Raw genomic sequence first — 20,968 nt, 5'->3', positions numbered from 1 at the left:
GTTTTTGCCACCAAAATGGATAACCTCACATTTCAGCACATATATTATCTTTTATTCTATTCCACAAACATCAAAAATATTTTGTGGGTTCAATAAAACAACCATTTATAATCATACATTAAAAATATATTTCAACAACAGAGGCAACGGGTGGTAGCTCTGTGGCCCCCTTCATTGAACCTGTGGCCCCCCTGAAATTTGCCATGGCCCCAGGTTGGGTATCACTGCAGTAGACAACGAAATGCAGGGATACAGGGTGGAAACAGGCCCTTTGGCCCATGGAGTCCATGCTGGCCATCGATCCCCGCACACTAATGCAATCCTACACACACTGGGGACAATTTACAACTTTACCGAAGCCAATTAACCTACAAACCTGTACGTCTTTGGAGTGCGGGAGGAAACTGGATATCCTGGGGAGAACCACGGGGAGAACGCACAAGTGTGTAGGTATAGTGTGAGTGTATGGGGCGATCGATGGACTCTGCACAGGCAGCACCCGTAGTCGGGATCGAACCCGGGCCTCTGGCGTTGTGTCCCGGACTAGATTAACTTCATCAATTCTCTGCAAGACACTCATCCCATCAATTGCTTGCAAGCCCAATACAGACAGCACCAACAATACTTTTACAGCACATTTTACAGCAAATAGCTCCCTCATGGTTATTTTGTGAATGGTTGCAATGTTTCCCCTGTCTGACGGGGTAAATGCTCGGACATCACGGGGTTAATGCTTTTGGACAAGTTTGCGTTGACTCCATTCTAAGTATCCCATCTTGTAAACAGGATGCCTGCACTCTAGGCATTTCCTCCCCATTTGCGACATTACTGTAGAGAAAAAAGACAAAAGCAGAATTTAAAAAAAATTGCAGAAACAATTTTGATTTGCACGCAGTGGTCTGGTAGTAGAGTTTCTGCCTCGCAGAGCCAGTTCGATCCTGACTACGGTGTTTTGTCTGCACATAGTTTGAACATTCTCCACGTGACCCGCGTGGGTTTTCTCCGGGTGCTCCGGTTTCCTCCCACACTCCAAAGACGCACAGGATTGTCGGCTAATTGGCTTCGGAAAAATTGTAAATTGTCCCTAATGTGTGTAGGACAATTTATGGTAAAAACTGTTTAAAAAATTGTCCCTCGTCCATGTTCATACGTTCTAGCAGCAGAATTAGGCCATTCGGCCCATCAAGTCTACTCCGCCATTCAATCATGGCTGATCCATCTCTCCCTCCTAACCCCATTCCCCTGCCTTCTCCCCATAACCCCTGACACCCGTACTAATCAACAATCTCTGCCCTAAAAATATCCATTGATTTGGTCTCCACAGCCTTCTGTGGCAAAGAATTCCACAGGTTCACCACCCTCTGACTAAAGAAATTCCTCCTCATCTCCTTTCTCAAGGAACATCCTTTAATTCTGAGGCTGTGCCCTCTGGTCCTAGACTCTCCCACGAGTGGAAACATTCACCACCCTCTTGACTAAAGAAATTCCTCCTCATCTCCTTTCTAAAGTGGCCTCCTTTCATTCTGGGCCTAGTGTGTTGGATAGTGCGAGTGTATGGGGCGATCGATGGACTCGTTGGGCTTGAGGACCTGTTTCTGCATTGTATCTTTAAAGTCCAAACAAGCTTGGAAATTGTGCAGCATTTGCAAGGTACTTTCAAGGGCATGCATTTGGAAACCTTCAAAATATCTGTAAATCTCTTCCCTCCCTCCCTCCCCCACAACCATGTTTACTGACAACAGTGCATATTGGCATGTGTACTGACAACAAAACAATTACATTATTACTTACAGCCCATAACAAACAGCCCCTAATTTGAGGAAGGACATTCTTGTTATTGAGGAAGTGCAGCGTAGGTTTACAAGGTTAATTCCTGGGATGGCGGGACTGTCAAATGCTGAGAGAATGGAACGGCTGGGCTTGTACACTCTGGAGTTTAGAAGGATGAGAGGTGATCTTATTCAAACATATAAGATCATTAAGGGTTTGGACACGCTAGAGGCAGGAAACATTTTCCCGATGTTGGGGGAGTCCAGAACCAGGGTCTACATTTTAAGAATAAGGGGTGAGCCATTTAGAACGGAGATGAGGAGAAACACTTTTTCTTACAGAGAATTGTGAGTCTGTGGAATTCTCTGCCACAGAGGGTGGTTTTCTGGGTACTTTCAAGAGAGAGCTAGATAGGGCTCTTGAAGATAGCGGAGTCAGGGGATATGGGGAGAAGGCAGGAACGGGGTACTGATTGGGGATGATCTCTACAACATTCTTAATGGGTTGAACAGGCTAGATGCAAGAAGATTGTTCCCGATGTTGGGGAAGTCCAGAACAAGGGGTCACAGTTTAAGGATAAGGGGGAAATCTTTTAGGACCGAAATGAGAAAAACATTTTTCACATTACTAATTGAGAATCTGGGACGAGTGCAGATGGGACATCTAAGTCGGCATGGGCAAGTTAGGCCGAAGGACCCGTCTCCACACTCCATGACTCTATGATCCTATCCATGTTCTCCAGAGATGCTGCCTGACCCGCTGAGTTACTCCGGCACTTTGTGTCCTTTTTTGTAAAGCAGCATCTGCAGTTCCTTGTTTCGCCAAAGCATCATAATTTGGCATCATTCATGTTCAAGAAGGAACTGCAGATGCTGGAAAATCGAAGGTAGATAAAATTGCTGGAGAAACTCAGCGGGTGCAGCAGCATCTATGGAGCGAAGGAAATAGTTTCGTTTCGGGCCGAAACCCTTCTTCAGAGATGCTGCCACGTAATTTGGCATCAGTACTGTCAACACATACCTTGAGATTCCCACGTCTTGATCTGGCATTTCATTCAGTGGTATGGCCTTAAAATAAAAAAAACATATTTACTTCAATTACATTTCTCTTCCTTATCATCTTTCATATGACTATACCACCTAATTTATTGTAAGAAAATATAAAATATAAAATTTAGTTTGGAGATACAACGCAGAACCAGGCCCTTCGGCCCACTGAGTCCGTGCCGACCAGCGATCCCCGCACACTAACACTATCCTACACACTTTTCCACACCCTTTCACACAAGTGTATGGAACAAGCTGCCAGGGGAGGTAGTTGAGGCAGGGACTATCCCAACGTTTAAGCACCCGGAGAAAATCCTAATCTCAGGAAAGACATTCTTGCCGTAGAGGGAGTACAGAGAAGGTTCACCAGACTGATTCCTGGGATGGCAGGACTTTCATATGAAGAAAGACTGGATAGACTCGGCTTGTACTCACTAGAATTTAGAAGATTGAGGGGGGATCTTATAGAAACTTACAAAATTCTTAAGGGGTTGGACAGGCTAGATGCAGGAAGATTATTCCCGATGTTGGGGAAGTCCAGAACAAGGGGTCACAGTTTAAGGATAAGGGGGAAATCTTTTAGGACCGAGATGAGAAAAACATTTTTCACACAGAGAGTGGTGAATCTGTGGAATTCTCTGCCACAGAAGGTAGTTGAGGCCAGTTCATTGGCTATATTTAAGAGGGAGTTAGATGTGGCCCTTGTGGCTAAAGGGATCAGGGGGTATGGAGAGAAGGCAGGTACAGGATACTGAGTTGGATGATCAGCCATGATCATATTGAATGGTGGTGCAGGCTCGAAGGGCCGAATGGCCTACTCCTGCACCTATTTTCTATGTTTCTATGTTTCTAAGTGTATGGAACAAGCTGCCAGGGGAGGTAGTTGAGGCAGGGACTATCCCAACGTTTAAGAAACAGTTAGACAGGTACATGGATAGGATAATTTTGGAGGAATATGGGCCAAATGCAGGCAGGTGGGACTAGTGTAGCTGGGACATGTTGGCCGGTGTGGGCAAGTTGGGCCGAAGGGCCTGTTTCCACACTGTATCACTCTATGACTCCATGACTAGGGACAATTCACTATTTCACCAAAAGCAATTAACCTAAAAACCTGTACGTCTTTGGAGTTTGGGAGGAAACCGGAGCACCCTGGAGAAAACCCACGCAGGTCACAGGGAGAACGTGCAAACTCCGTACAGACAGCACCCATAGTCAGGATCGAACCCGGGTCTGTGGCGCTGTGAGGCAGCAACTCTACCGCTGTGCCACCCTGCCGCCCCTTTCTTATAATCTTTCTTAAGATTATGCTACTTTCTAATTTATTGTTACAAAATATGAACTAATAAACAAGTTCCAAAGAATTGGAATCAGTGATTGAAACTGGAATCGTTGGGATTGCAGAGTAGGAGTGTAATGATGGGGAGGAGAAGGAACAAGGAAACACTAATGGAAATGTCAGATGAGTCAGTTTATTTTGACGATAGACATGGGAGGGACACAATCCTTAATTGCATCTATTTTAATAGACAAAAGATAATAGACAATAGACAATAGGTCCAGGAGTAGGCCATTCGGCCCTTCGAGCCAGCACCGCCATTCAATGTGATCATGGCTGATCATTCCCAATCAGTACCCCATTCGTACCTTCTCCCCATATCCCCTGACTCCGCTATCTTTAAGAGCCCTATCTAGCTCTCTCTTGAAAGCATCCAGAGAACCGGCCTCCACCGCCCTCCGAGGCAGAGAATTCCACAGACTCATAAAGTGTTTTCTCGTCTCCGTTCTAAATGGCTTACCCCTTATTCTTAAACTGTGTGGCCCCTGGTTCTGGACTCCCCTTTAATGCAGGGATTGCATCCATCAGGTCTACTCCGCCATTCAATTATGGCTGATCTATCTGTCCCTCCGAACCTCATTCTCCTGCCTTCTCCTCATTACCCCGGACACATTGAAGGTGGAGGTGGCAAAGTTGTCTCACACAACAGTACATTATAGGGGCGCAGCGGTAGAGTTGCTGCCTCACAGCGCCAGAGACCCGGGTTCGATCCTGACTCTGGGTGCTGTCTATACGGAGTTTGTACATCCTCCCTGTGACCTGCGTGGGTTTTCTCCGGGTGCTCCGGTTTCCTCCCACACTCCAAAGACGTGCAGGTTTGTGGATTGGTTGGCTTGGTATAAAAATAAGTTGTTCCCAGAGTTTAGATTAGTTTAGTTTAGTTTAGAGATACAGCACTGAAACAGGCCCTTCGACCCACCGAGTCCGCGCCGACCAACAATCCCCGCATGTTAACACTATCCTACACACACACTAGGGACAATTTGCACATACACCAAGCCAATTAACCCACACACCTGTACGTCTTTGTATAACCTTATAACCATATAACCATATAACAATTACAGCACGGAAACAGGCCATCTCGGCCCTTCTAGTCCGTGCCGAACACTTATTCTCCCCTAGTCCCATCTACCTGCACTCAGACCATAACCCTCCATTCCTTTCCCGTCCATATAACTATCCAATTTATTTTTAAATGATAAAATCGAACCTGCCTCCACCACCTTCACTGGAAGCTCATTCCACACAGCTACCACTCTCTGAGTAAAGAAGTTCCCCCTCATGTTACCCCTAAACTTCTGTCCCTTAATTCTCAAGTCATGTTTGAATCTTCCCTACTCACAGTGGGAAAAGCTTATCCACGTCAACTCTGTCTATCCCTCTCATCATTTTAAAGACCTCTATCAAGTCCCCCCTTAACCTTCTGCGCTCCAAAGAATAAAGAATAAAGAATAAAGTGTGGGAGGAAACCGAAGATCTCGGAAAAAAAACCACGCAGGTCACGGGGAGAACGTACAAACTCCGTACAGACAGCGCCCGTGGTCAGGATTGAACCGGGGTCTCCAGCGCTGCAAGCGTTGTAAGGTGGCAACTCTACCGCTGTACCGCTGTGTGTAGGATAGTGATAATGTGTGGGGGTCGCTGGTCAGCACGGACCCAGGGGGCCGAAGGGCCTGTTTCCGCGCTGTATCTCTAAACTACTAAATTGAACTGATGGCGTTAATTAACAGATGGGACATGATTGCTACGGGGAAGACATGATGGAAAAATCGCTGAACAGGAACGTCCACATTCCAGCATAAAGAATGTCTGGCTATGAAAAGGAGATAAAAATAGCATCACAATATTAATCATGGGGCCCATTTAAGGGGGAATTCTGTCTGAGTCATTTAGTTTTGTTTAGTTTAGAGATACAGCGTGGAAACAGGCCCTTCGGCCCACCGAGTCCGCACTGACCAGTGATCCCTGCACACTAACGCTATCCTAAACACACACACAATTTGCGTACAGTTTTGGTCTCCTAATCTGAGGAAAGACATTGTTGCCATAGAGGGAGTACAGAGAAGGTTCACCAGACTGATTCCTGGGATGGCAGGACTTTCATATGAAGAAAGACTGGATAGACTCGGCTTGTACACGCTGGAATTCAGAAGATTGAGGGGGGATCTTATAGAAACTTACAAAATTCTTAAGGGGTTGGACAGGCTAGATGCAGGAAGATTATTCCCGATGTTGGGGAAGTCCCGAACTAGGGGTCACAGTTTAAGGATAAGAGGGAAGTCTTTTAGGACCGAGATGAGAAAATCATTTTTTACACAGAGAGTGGTGAATCTGTGGAATTCTCTGCCACAGAAGGTAGTTGAGGCCAGTTCATTGGCTATATTTAAGAGGGAGTGAAATGTGGGCCTTGTGGCTAAAGGGATCAGGGGGTATGGAGAGAAGGCAGGGATGGGATACTGAGTTGGATGATCAGCCATGATCATATTGAATGGCGGTGCAGGCTCGAAGGGCCGAATGGCCTACTCCTGCACCTATTTTCTATGTTTCTATGTTTCTAATTTGTACTTACACCAGGCCAATTAACCTACATACCTGTACGTCTTTGGAGTGTGGGAGGAAACAGAAGATCTCGGTGAAAACCCACGCAGGTCACGGGGTGAACGTGCAAACTCCGTACAGACAGCACCCGTGGTCGGGATGGAACCCGGGTCTCCGGCGCTGCAAGCGTTGTAAGGCAGCAACACTACCGCTGCGACACCGTGGCCACCCTTAAGGGGATTTGAACTAAACTTTAGAGCAAATGACTAAGTGTGTGTCACAAGGTTTATGGAGTTGGCTTTTACAGTGTGGAAACTGGCTCGTTGTAGCCAACTTGCCCACACCGGCCCACACCAGCCCAATAGTCCCACCTGTCTGCATTTGGCTCATATCCCTCCAAACCTGACCTATCCATGTACAACGTACAGAGTATCGTGTACTGTTCTGCCCGCCGTTTTGTAGGAAAGATGTTGTCATAGAAACATAGAAACATAGAAAATAGGTGCAGGAGGAGGCCATTCGGCCAGCACCGCCATTCATTTTGATCATGGCTGATCGTCCCCTATCAATAACCCATGCCTGCCTTCTCCTCATATCCCTTGACTCCACTAGCCCCTAGAGCTCTATCTAACTCTCTCTTAAATCCATCCAGTGATTTGGCCTCCACTGCCCTCTGTGGCAGGGAATTCCACAAACTCACAAATCTCTGGGTGAAAAAGTTTTTTCTCACCACAGTCTTAAATGACCTCCCCTTTATTCTAAGACTGTGGCCCCTGGTTCTGGACTCGCCCAACATTGGGAACATTTTTCCTGCATCTAGGTTGTCCAGTCCTTTTATAATTGTATATGTTTCTATAAGATATCCCCTCATCCTTCTAAACTCCAGTGAATACAAGCCTAGTCTTTTCAATCTTTCCTCACATGACAGTCCCGCCATCCCAGGGATCAATCTCGTGAACCTACGCTGCACTGCCTCAATCACAAGGATGTCCTTCCTCAAATTAGGAGACCAAAACTGTACACAATACTCCAGATGTGGTCTCACCAGAGCCCTATACAAGTATATATTTGTCAAACTGGAAAGGGTACAGTGAAGATTTACAAGGATGTTGCCAGGACTAGAGGGTCTGAGCTATAGAGAGAGGTTGAGTAGGCTGGGAACACAGGAGGATGAGGGGGTGATCTTATAGAGGTGTACAAAATCATGAGAGGAATAGATCGGGTAGAGTCTCTTGCCCAGAGTAGGGGAATCAAGGACCAGACGACATAGGTTTAAGGTGAAAGGAAAAAGATTTAATAGGAATCTGAGGGGCAACCTTTTCACACAAAGGGTGGTGGGTGTATGGAACAAGCTGCCAGAGGAGGTAGTTGAGGCTGGGATTATCCCAACATTTAAGAATCAATTAGACAGGTACATGGATAGGACAGGTTTGGAGGGATATGTGCCAAACACAGGCAGGTGGGACGAGTGTAGCTGGGACATGTTGGCCGGTGTGGGCAAGTTGGGCCTGTTTCCACACTGTATCACTCTATGACTAGTGTAGCTGGGCCATGTTGGCCGGTGTGGGCAAGTCGGGCCTGTTTCCACACTGTATCACTCTATGACTAGTGTAGCTGGGCCATGTTGGCCGGTGTGGGCAAGTTGGGCCTGTTTCCACACTGTATCACTCTATGACTAGTGTAGCTGGGACATGTTGGCCGGTGTGGGCAAGTTGGGCCTGTTTCCACACTGTATCACTCTATGACTCTATGAATCTATGTCCAAACTCCACACAGACAGCACCCGTAGTCGGGATCGATCCCGTGAGGCTGCAACTTTACCACTGCGCCACAGTACCACATTCTCTAACCACAGTTGTGATTCCCCATTGCATAACTTGGACTCATGCCAATGTTTCTACTTTCCCTTTACTGCTGTTACTCACGCAGTCTTGCTGTTCATTTCGTACCTCTTGCTTTGTTTTCATTTGCTGCTTGTGTTTCGTATCTGTGGACCAGACCACATGACAAGTTGTAAAAACATAGAAATGCAGATACTGGCTCATACCGAAGACAAACACGAGTCATCAGGTCATAAGTGATAGGAGCAGAATTAGGCCATTCAGCCCATCATATCTACCCCGCCATTCAATCGTGGCCGAGTTTGAAGAAGGGTTTCGGCCCGAAACGTTGCCTATTTCCTTCGCTCCATAGATGCTGCTGCACCCGCTGAGTTTCTCCAGCATTTTTGTGTACCTTCGATTTTCCAGCATCTGCAGTTCCTTCTTAAACAATTGTGGCTGATCTATCTCTCCCTCCTAACCCCATTCTCCTGCCTTCTCCCCATGACTCCTGACACCCATTCTAATCAAGAATCTATCTATCTCTGCCTTAAATATATCCACTCACTTGGCCTCCACAGCCTTCTGTGGCAAAGAATTCCACAGATTCACCACCCTCTGACTAAAGACATTTCTCCTCATCTCCTTCCTAAAGGCTGGCAGTATCATCAAGGACCCACACCATCCTGGCCACACACTCATCTCCCCGCTACCTTCAGGTAGAAGGTACAGGAGCCTGAAGACTGCAACTACCAGGTTCAGGAATAGCTACTTCCCCAGAGCCATCAGGCTATTAAACCTGGCTCGGACAAAACTCTGATTATTAATAACCCATTATCTGTTATTTGCACTTTATCAGTTTATTTATTCATGTGTGTATATATTTATATTATGGTATATGGACACATTTATCTGTTTTGTAGTAAATGTCTACTATGTTCTGTTGTGCTGAAGCAAAGCAAGAATTTCATTGTCCTATACAGGGACACATGACAATAAACTCACTTGAACTTGAACTTGAATGTCCTTCAATTCTGAGTCTGTGACCTCTAGGCCTAGACTCTCCCATTAGAGAAAACATCCTCTCCACATCCACTCTATCCAAGCCTTTCACTATTCGATACGTTTCAATGAGGTCCCCTCTCATTCTGATAAACTCCAGCGAGTACAGGCCCAGTGCCAACAAACGCTCATCGTAGGCGCTGTCTGTACGGAGTTTGCACATTTCCCCCATGACCTGTGTGGGTTTTCTCTGAGTGCTTCGGTTTCCTTCCACACTCCAAAGCTTTTCACTGTACCTCAGTACACGTGACAATATATTAGACTGTAAACTGTAGACGTAGGTTAATTGGCTTGGTATTAATGTAAAATTGTCCCTAGCGTGTGTAGGATAGTGATAGTGTGCGTGGATCGCTGGTCGGCATGGGGGGTCAGTGTGCCGAAGGGCCAGTTTCCACGCTGTATCGTTAAGCTAAACAAAGCTAACAATTTCCTCATACCACAGTCTGAATTCTCTGCATGCAAAAACATGTACCTAGAATTACCAGTTTTGTGTGGAACTTCCTTGTGCATTTGAACAAAGGTTTACATTAGTCAGTGAACAAAAGAGCTATATGTTGCATCGTGATTTGAATGCAGTTATTATGGTATCACAAACTAAACACAGATGAGGAAAGTGCCGACATTTGTTCTGGCCAGGCATAGTGGTTTGAAATCTAATAAATCTGCAATAAAAAATTTGATATGCTGTTATTAGAGTGAGAAAAAAAGGCTATCTGATTTCATAGAGACATCGCCATTGAGCGATACAGTGTGGAAACATGCCCTTCGTCCCAACTTCCCACACCTGCCAACATGACCAACCTACACTAGTCCCACCTGCCTGTGTTTGGTCCATATCCCTCCAAACTTGTCTTATCCATGTACTTATCTAACTGTTTCTTAAACGTTGGGATAGTCCCAGCCTCAACTACCTCATCCAGCAGCTCATTCCATACACCCACCACCCTTTGTGTGAAAAAGTCACCCCTCAGATTCCTATTAAATCATTTTCCCTTCACCTTAAACCTATGTCCTCTGGTCCTCGATTCCCCTACTCTGGGCAAGAGACTCTGTGCATCTACCCGATCTATTCATCTCATGATTATATACACACAAGTGTAAGATCATCCCTCATCCTCCTGTGCTCCAATGAATGGAGTTCCAGCCTGCTCAACCTATCCCTCTAGACATTCTTGCCATAGAGGGAGTACAGAGAAGGTTCACCAGACTGATTCCTGGGATGTCAGGACTTTCATATGAAGAAAGACTGGATAGACTCGGCTTGTACTCGCTAGAATTTAGAAGATTGAGGGGGGATCTTATAGAAACTTACAAAATTCTTAAGCGGTTGGACAGGCTAGATGCAGGAAGATTGTTCCCGATGTTGGGGAAGTCCAGAACAAGGGGTCACACAGTTTAAGGATAAGGGGGAAGTCTTTTAGGACCGAGATGAGAAAAATAAAATTCACACAGAGAGTGGTGAATCTGTGGAATTCTCTGCTACAGAAGGTAGTTGAGGCCAGTTCATTGGCTATATTTAAGAGGGAGTTAGATGTGGCCCTTGTGGCTAAAGGGATCAGGGGGTATGGAGAGAAGGCAGGTATGGGATACTGAGTTGGATGATCAGGCATGATCATATTGAATGGCGGTGCAGGCTCGAAGGACCGAATGGCCTACTCCTGCACCTATGTTTCTATGTTTCTATGTAGCTCAGACCCTCTTGCCTTGCCAGCATCCTCGTAAATCTCCCCTGAACCCTTTCCAGCTTGACAATATCTTTCCTATAACACGGTGCCCAGAACTGAACTCAAGACTCTAAATGCGGCCTCACCAACGTCTGATACAACTGCAACATGACCTCCCGACTTCTACACCCAATACTCAGGCTAAATCTTTTTAATCTGATTACTAATTAGAGCCAATGCATTGTTAGCGTTCATTTTGAGAACACTAGAATACAAAAGCAAGGATAAAATGCCAAAGGTTTATAAGGCTGCATTTGGAGTATTGTGAGCTGTTCCGTGGCACCATATCCGAGGAAGGATGTGCTGGCCTTGTATAGGGCCCATAGGAAGTCTAAGAATCTGCCTCTCCCACTGAGTTCCTCTCCGAAATTATTTTTCTTTGCTTGGGAATTTCAATATTTTGATTGTAGCTTAGTAAGCAAGTTGGATTCTGTCCAAGATTAAGATCAGTAAAAATATTCAAGAGTTCTTCTGATCTGCACTATTCACTATTCTTCACTATAACTTCACTATTTTGGTAGCAGCATTTCATTGTTCAGCATTAACTAGGCAACTCATTCTCCTCCCCAGCTAATCTCTGCTGTGGGGTTCCACAAGGTTCCATCCTTGGCCCCATTCTCTTCCCCCTGTATATGATCCCCTTAGGCCAAGTCATTGAAAGGCACGGCATTTCCTTCCATTGCTACGTAGACGATACCCAACTCTATCTCCCCCTGAAGCCCAAAAACCAATCAAATCTGCTTAACCTTACCCACTGCCTCGAGGATATAAAGTGTTGGATGGCCCAGAACTTCCTCCAACTAAACGAGAGTAAGTCTGAGGTCATCCTTCTCGGCCCCTCGGACTCAATCAAAATGATAGCAGGCAGCATTGGAAGCCTTACCGCATTACTCAAACCTCACGTCAAAAACCTTGGCGTGATATTTGACTCAGCACTGAAATTTGACAAACAAGTCAATGCCGTGGTAAAAGCTAGCTTCTTTCAGCTTCGGACGATAGCTAAAATAATACAATTCCTCCAGTTTGATGACCTGGAAAAGATCATCCACACATTCATCTCCTCCCGCCTAGATTACTGCAACTCCCTTTACACTGGCATCAGCCAACCTTCCCTGTCCCGCCTGCAACTGGTCCAAAACGCCGCAGTGTGCGAGGCTCCTGACGGGCACCCGATAAAGGGACCACATCACCCCGATCCTGGCCTCTCTCCACTGGCTCCCTGTGCGGTTCCGTATACATTTCAAGATTCTCCTCCATGTCTACAAAGCCCTCAATGGGCTTGCCCCCACCTACATAAAAAGTCTTCTCACCCACCACTCCACCTCCAGGCCCCTCAGATCGGCCGACTTGGGGCTGCTGAATATCCCACGGTCTAGGCATAAGCTCAGGGGCGACCGTGCCTTTGCGGTTGCAGCCCCTAGACTGTGGAACAGCAGCATCCCCCCTTCCCATCAGAACTGCCCCCTCCATCGACTCCTTTAAGTCAAGACTAAAGACTTATCTATACTCCCAAGCCTTTCCTGACGTCCACTGAGTGAGGGCTACATGTATATATGTATGTAGTTTGTTTTGTTGTGCTATTCTTATAACAAATGTAAAGCACTTTGGCCAACGAGAGTTGTTTTTTAAATGTGCTATATAAATAAATGTGACTTGACTTGACTAACTAACAACTATAAAACTGTTCATATCCATATGTCAACAAAATCCAGTGGTCATTGTACTAAACATGACCTGCAAATGCTGGTTTACACTGAAGGTAGACACAAAACGCTGGACTAACTCAGAGGGTCTGGCAGCATCTCTGGATAACATGGATAGGTGACGTTTTGGGTCAGGACCGGGTCTGAAGAAGGGTCCCGACCCAAAACGTCACCTGTCCGTATTACATAGAAACAGAAACATGGAAAACAGGTGCAGGATTAGGCCATTCGGCCCTTCGAACCAGCACCGCCATTCAATATGATCATGGCTGATCATCCACAATCAGTACCCCGTTCCTGCTTTCTCCCCCATATCCCTTGATTCTGTTAGCCCTGAGAGATAAATCTAACCCTCTCTTGAAAACAATTATCAATTTAAAACCTGCAAGGGCACAGAGGCTGACAGAAGTGCTGGAGAAACTCCACTGAAGAAGGGTCCCGACTAGAAACGTCACCTGTCCATGTTCTCCACAGATGCTGCCTGAACCACTGAGTTAGTCCAGTATGTCATGTCTAAATATGTAAAGATAGAAACATAGAAAATAGGTGCAGGAGTAGGCCATTCGGCCCTTCGAGCCTGCACCGCCATTCAATATGATCATGGCTGATCATCCAACTCAGTATCCTGTACCTGCCTTCTCTCCATACCCCCTGATCCCTTTAGCCACAAGGGCCACATCTAACTCCCTCTTAAATATAGCCAATGAACTAGCCTCAACTACCTTCTGTGGCAGAGAATTCCAGAGATTCACCACTCTCTGTGTAAAAAATGTTTTCCTCATCTCGGTCCTAAAGGATTTCCCCTTTATCCTTAAACTGTGACCCCTTGTTCTGGACTTCCCCAACATCGCGAACAATCTTTCTGCATCTAGCCTGTCAAACCCCCTAAGAATTTTGTAAGTTTCTATAAGATCCCCCCTCAATCTTCTAAATTCTAGCGAGTACAAGCCGAGTCTATCCAGTCTTTCTTCATATGAAAGTCCTGACAACCCAGGAATCAGTCTGGTGAACCTTCTCTGTACTCCCTCTATGGCAAGAAAGAGACTTTCTCATCAAGACTTTGTGTCCTCTAAAGATGGACACAAAGTGCAGGAATAATTCAGCGGGTCAGGCAGCATCTCTGGAGAAAAAGGATGGGCGACGTTTCTGGTCGGGACCCTTCTTCAGTTCGACTCAAAATGTCGGCCACCTTTTTCCTCAGTGATGTCGCCTGACTCGCTGGGTTACTCCAGCACTTTGTGTGTAACTTTGGTATAAACCAGCATCCGCAGTCTTTTGTTTCCACCTTATGTCGTGCGTTTTAGTTTAGATATAGTGCGGAAACAGGCCCTTTGGCCCACCGAGTCCGTGCCGACCAGCGATCCCCGCACATTAACACTATCTTTTGTTTCATAGCATTATCCTCTCCCTACCATGCATCAATCAATAGACAATAGACAACAGGTGCAGGAGTAGGCCATTCGGCCCTTCGAGCCTGCACCGCCATTCAATGTGATCATGGCTGATCATCCACAATCAGTACCCCATTCCTGCCTTCGCCCCATATCCCCTGACTCCGCTATTTTTAAGAGCCCTATCTAGCTCTCTCTTGAAAGCATCCAGAGAACCAGCCTCCACTGCCCTCTGTGGCAGAGAATTCCACAGATTCACAACTCTCTGGGTGAAAAAGATTTCCCTCATCTCCATTCTAAATGGCTTACCCCTTATTCTTAAACTGTGACCCCTGGTCCTGGACTCCCCCAACATCGGGAACATGTTTCCTGCCTTCAGCGTGTCCAATCCCTTAATAACCTTATATGTTTCAATAAGACCCCCTATCATCCTAAATTCCAGAGTATACAAGCCCAGCCGCTCCATTCTATCAACATATGACGGTCCTGCCATCCTGGGAATTAACCTAGTAAACCTATGCTGCACTCCCTCAATAGGGAGGTTTCACGGCAGTCGGGTCACGACCCATGACCCGTACTGTTGCTACGCTACTCCAAGTGGATTACACGCGATGAACTGCAGGTAGGCACTTACCATTGTTTCCAGCGTAGCGGGCCCGTTAAAACCCGCTGAAATTGTCAATTTTTGCGCTGTAAATAATTATGGAAATCGGGATAAGCGTGAGAGACATTTAGCCTACTTCAGAATTCCAAAAGTGAGGAGAAATGACGGTAGATAGAAGCGAGAGCTGAAGGGACAACAACAGCCAGAGTGCTTGGCGAACATTGGCCGTTTGCTCACTGCATTTCATCAACTAAGGCATTATTTGTGTTTTTTCTTGATTCCTTTGGCATCTAAAAAGTTTCAGAAGTGATAAATCTGGCTGTAAATTTTTTAAATCGCCCATGGTTCTCAAGTGGGTTTTTACATACAAAATGAAAACGCATCTGAAGAAAAATTTACAGCCAGATTTATCACTTCTGAGACTTTTTAGATACCAAAGGAATCAAGAAAAAACACAAATAATGCCTTACTGTTGATGAAATGCAGTGAGCAAACGCGATAATTCCCAATATTTTCAATTCTGATATCTGCACGGCCAATGTTTACCAAGCACTTTAGCTGCTGTAGTCCCTTCAGCTCTCGCTTCTCTATACCTTCATTTCGCTTCACGTTTGGAATTCTAAAGTTGGGTACATGTCTCTCACACTTACCCCGACTTACACAATTTTTTTCAGCGCAAAAATTCAAAGTTTTGGCGGTTTTTAACCGGTAGGAAAGTACGCGTTTCTTGCATTAATAACATATACCGGAAGTTACGGATGTCCTCCAGATGGATTGAGCGTCAACCCCTATGACCCAGTGACCTTACGTGCAACCCCCCTATAGCTAGAATGTCCTTCCTCAAATTTGGAAACCAAACAGGCGTCACTGACTAGCTGAGTATTACCATCTTCTGCTTTTGTTTCAAAATTCCAGCATCTACAATTTTCAGTTCAGTTCCGTTTAGCTTATTGTCACGTGTACCAAAGTGCAGTGAAAAGCGTTTGTTGCGTGCTCTCCAGTCAGCAGAAAGACAAACGCAAGGCTAGCGTTTGTTTCAAGGGGGCTTGTAACAAAAAGCTGGGTCTCTGGCGCTGCAAGTGCTGTAGGGCCTCCTAACACTCGCTAATTTTCATAATATTTTCATAAACCCATGCACAACAAAAACCATTTGCTTGTTTATTTCATGAAAATTCATGCAAAACCCAAGAGCAGATGATTTAAAAAATCCAGCAGAAAGCTTTAAATGCACGAATTATGTCTTTAAGAAGACGGACTCCAGGAAGTTGAGCGTTTAACTCAAGTTCAAAGAGGGTCAGGGACTTCAGATAAAGAGTCTGTGGAAAACATCGCCCAAACTAATGGGAAGTGGAAGTCAACGAGGATTTAAATATTAGTGAGATTACGATTGTACTTAAGAAGGAACTGCAGCTGCTGGAAAATCGAAGTTACACAAAAATGCTGGGGAAACTCAGTGGGGGCAGCAGCATCTATGGAGCGAAGGAAATAGGCAACGTTTCGGCCCGAAACGTTGCCTATTTCCTTCGCTCCATAGATGCTGCTGCACCCGCTGAGTTTCCCCAGCATTTTTGTGTACCTATCAATTGTACTTGCTGGAATCTGATTTCTAGGGACAATTTTAACATTTACTAAGCCAATTAACCTACAAACCTGTAAGTCGGAGAAAACTCACGCAGGTCTCGGGGAGAACGTACAAACTCCGTACAGACAGCACCCGCTGTCAGGATCGAACCCGGGTCTACGGCACTGCATTCGCTGAAAGGCTGCAACTCTACCGCTGCGCTACCCTGACCACCACCGTCAAAGGAATTTGAGTAAGCCGCACTAATGTAAAGTGTATTACACAAAAAGGTCAGCGGTAGAGTTGCTGCCTCACTGCGCCAGAGGCCCGTGTTCGAACCTAACCACAGGTGCTGTCTGTGAGGAGTTTGCACGTTCTCCCCGTGACCATGTGGGTTTTCCCCGGATGCTCCGGATTCCTCCCACGCTCCAAAGACGTGCAGGTGCGTCGGTCATTAGGCTTTGGTAAAATTGTCCCCAGTGTGTGTAGGATAGTGGTAGTTGTATGGGGTGATCAGTGGGCGGCACGGACTCGGTGGGCCGAAGGGCCTGTTTCTGCGCTGTATATCCAGAGTCTAAAGTAGAGTTTGATGGTCTGTGCATGCAAGCGGGATATGGTGAAAACATTATTGCACAGCACAAAAAATTTCCCCTACCATAGGGTTACTCCATTACTCATAGAGCAGGGCTGCCAACATAGGGTGAGAGGTGAGAGGCAGAAATTGCGAGGGAGTGCAGTGACCGATTGAGGGCTATGTGTCAGGGGGTATCCCCCCCCTCCCACGGTAGGAAGCTTTTGCCTTTTTCAGTTTGAAATTGTGGAATCTGGTGCATACTTTTAACTTACACTTAAATGCAACATTTATGCTTCAAATTGGATTAGGTGTGAATAAGGTTAGGCTAAATTACATTCCTAATTACATTCCACAGCAGAGCCAGGCTCTGATCAACAGGTGCAGCACATGAATGACCTTAGTATATTCATGTATGGAAATCAGATTATAATTCATGCTGTTATGCAAATATATAGAGAAACAAAAACATAGAAACAAGAGGAGTCAGACTTCCATCACTGTTCTGCACAAATAAATCAATCAACCTTACCCTTTGACTATAGACGGAGAGGTGAGAGTCAGGTTTAGTGGTGAATCTGTGGAATTCTCTGCCACAGAAGGTAGTTGAGGCCACAGTTCATTGGCTATATTTAAGAGGGAGTTAGATGTGGCCCTTGTGGCTAAAGGGATCAGGGGGGTATGGAGAGAAGGCAGGTACAGGATACTGAGTTGGATGATCAGCCATGATCATATTGAATGGCGGTGCAGGCTCGAAGGGCCGAATGGCCTACTCCTACACCTATTTTCCATGTTTCTATGTCAGTGACCCGGGGGTCCGGGGGAGGTGAGGGTCAGTGACCCGGGTGTCCGGGGGAGGTGAGGGTCAGTGACCTGGGGTCGGGCATTGGAGCGGAGCCTTCGCCCGAGATCCATCCCCGCGACTCCGGAGGCGGCATCGACGCCCCCACTCACCCAGTCCGCTCCGGGCTCCGGGCCGGGGTTAAAACTCCATGGGGAGTGGACAGAGGGGGCGACGGACACAGAGAGAGCCACCGGAGGTGAGGGAGGGAGGTGTGAGCCGTGCCTCGGGGGGGGTCGGGGGTCGGTGCTGGGACCACCGCTGTGTCTCACCTATCACACCATCTGCACGGGAATGTGAATGCGGGTGAGGCAGCATCTATGGAGCGGTGGACAAAAATGCTGGAGAAATGCTTGAATGTGAAGAAGGGCCAAACTCAGACATAGATGCTGCCTCACCCGCTGAGTTTCTCCAGCATTTTGGTCTACATTTTGCCATTTTAAATAGTGTGCGATGGGCTTAAGCCAATTAAATTGCTCGTTCTTTATGGGGAACCCGCCGACAGAAAACTATTCTCATCGGTGAGTGTGGAGGAGCGTGACTCATAGCAATAGGATTTGAGTATAGGAGCAGGGAGGTTCTACTGCAGTTGTACAGGGTCTTGGTGAGACCACACCTGGAGTATTGCGTACAGTTTTGGTCTCCTAATCTGAGGAAAGACATTCTTGCCATAGAGGGAGTACAGAGAAGGTTCACCAGACTGATTCCTGGGATGGCAGGACTTTCATATGAAGAAAGACTGGATAGACTCGGCTTGTACTCACTAGAATTTAGAAGATTGAGGGGGGATCCTATAGAAACTTACAAAATTCTTAAGGGGTTGGACAGGCTAGATGCAGGAAGATTATTCTCGATGTTGGGGAAGTCCAGAACAAGGGGTCACAGCATCTCTGTAGAGAAGGAATGAGTGATGTTTTTGGGTCGAGACCCCTTCTTCAGTCTCAACACGAAACATCACCCATCCATTCTCTCCAGAGATGCTGCTGGTCCCGCTGAGTTACTCCAGCTATTTGTGTCTATCTTCGATTTAAACCAGCATCTGCAGTTCCTTCTTACACAATAGTTTAAAATGTTGTTTTTCACACATTTCCAGCAGAGACTAGGCACAGGTTATGGCTTCCGTCCACAAAACCGTAAATGCAAATTCGAAAGATCATCTATGAGTCTGCAGAATGAAACCACAGGCACCTTGTTATTGAGACCACAAGTTGCAGAAAGTAACTGCAGACGCTGGTTTAAGCTGAATAGACACAAAATGGTGAAGTAATTCAACATCTCTGGAGAGAAGGAATGGGTGACGTTTCAGGACAAGACCCTTCTTCAGATCCCCGCACGTTAACACTATCCTACACAGACCAGGGTACATTTACATTAACACCAAGCCAACAACTGCTTTTGTTGCATGCTTTCCAGTCAGCGGAAAGGCAAACGCAAGGCTAGCATTTATTTCAAGAGGGCTTGTATACAAAAACAGGGATGTAACGCTGAGGCTCTATAAGGCCACATTTGGAATATTGTGAGAAAATTTGGGCACCATGTCTGAGGAAGGATGTGCTGGCTCTGGAGAGGGTCCAGAGGAGGTTTACGAGAATGATGCCAGGAATGAGTGGGTTAAGGGGGAGGGAAGGGGGAGGGGGAGGGGGAGGGGAGGGGGAGGGGGAGGGGGAGGGGGTGGGGGAGGGGGAGGGGGAGGGGGAGGGGGAGGGGGAGGGGGAGGGGGTGGGGGAGAGTAAAGAGACAAATAAAATCATATACATTTCTCAAGGGTTTGGACAGGCTGGAGGCTGGTAAAATTTTCCCAATGTTGGGGGAGTCCAGAACCAGGGGATCACAATTTAAGAATAAGGGGTAGGCCATTTAGGACTGAGATGAGGGAAAACACTTTTCCACCCAGAGAGTTGTGAATCTGTGGAATTCTCTGCCACAGAAGGCAGTGGAGGCCAATTCACTGGATGTTTTCAAGAGAGAGTTAGAAATAGCTCTTGGGGCTAACGGAATCAAGGGATATGGGGAGAAGGCAGGAACGGGGTACTGATTGTGGATGATCAGCCATGATCATATTGAATGGCGGTGCTGGCTCGAAGGGCCGAATGGGCTACTCCTGCACCTATTTTCTATGTTTCTATGGTTCCATGCAAGGGTTGGCAAAACGTAACCCGTAATGCAAGTCTGTTGTGACTATGAAACAAACATTGTGGCAATTTTACTTACACAATATGGCGTAACTTGCAAAGAACATAACAAAGACAACTGATGGCACAATGACGGCAGGGAGAATACTTGATAGAAGATTGTCTGGGGATTCACAGCCTTTTCCTGTCGATAGACAAAAGAATGTAAATTATAAACGTATAAAATAATAGTTACTCCAGCATTTGTCATTATAGACTGTGGGTCTAATTAGCACAGAGTGAAGGACAGCACAGATACAGCAGGCCGAATGGCCTCTTCCTAGGATCTTAGTTTGATTTCAAGACTTCCCATAGTAACTCGGAATAATTAGTTTAGTTTAGTTTACAGATGCAGCCCTTCGGCTCACCGAGTCCGCACCGACCAGCGACCCCCGCACACATACACTAACCTACACACACTAGGGACAATTTACATTTACACCAAGCAAATTAACCTACAAACCTGTACGTCTTTCGAGTGTGGGAGGAAGCTGGAGATCTTGGAGAAAACGCACGCGGGTTAAGGGGGAGAACGTACACCTCCGTACAGACAGCACCCGTAGTCGGGATCGAACCCGGGTCTCTGGAGCTGTGAGGCAGCAACTCTACCAGTTAATTGGCTTGGTATAAAGGTAAAAAATGACCCTAGTTTGTGCAAGATAGTCTTAATGAGCGGAGATCATTGGTCGGTGCGGACGTAGTGGGCCGAAGGGCCTTTTTCAGTGCTGTATTTGTAAACTAAACTAATTCTTGCAAGTTTCTATGAAAAGCCTTGGAATCAAATTCAGATCTGAGGAAGGGCCTATTTCTGCGCTGTATTTCTAAAC

General features: G+C 46.3%; 1 protein-coding gene across 1 annotated transcript in view; it reads right to left on the bottom strand.

The window, feature by feature from the left end:
* Positions 1–421: 421 nt before the first annotated feature.
* The window catches only part of LOC116989968, a 44,433-nt gene continuing 23,886 nt past the window's right edge, over positions 422–20,968 (bottom strand). Inside the window, exons 8-11 of the mRNA XM_033047524.1 lie at positions 20,182–20,286; positions 8,619–8,680; positions 2,791–2,837; positions 422–828 (exon numbers count right to left, since the gene is read on the bottom strand). Coding sequence (XP_032903415.1) covers positions 720–828; positions 2,791–2,837; positions 8,619–8,680; positions 20,182–20,286 — 323 coding nt within the window. The 3' untranslated portion in view covers positions 422–719. The remainder of the gene's footprint in view (positions 829–2,790; positions 2,838–8,618; positions 8,681–20,181; positions 20,287–20,968) is intronic.

Source organism: Amblyraja radiata, chromosome 30 (assembly GCF_010909765.2).
Source record: "Amblyraja radiata isolate CabotCenter1 chromosome 30, sAmbRad1.1.pri, whole genome shotgun sequence".
NCBI lineage: Eukaryota > Metazoa > Chordata > Chondrichthyes > Rajiformes > Rajidae > Amblyraja > Amblyraja radiata.
The sequence above is the reverse complement of the archived record's forward strand: the minus strand, read 5'-3'. Positions and strand labels throughout refer to the sequence as shown.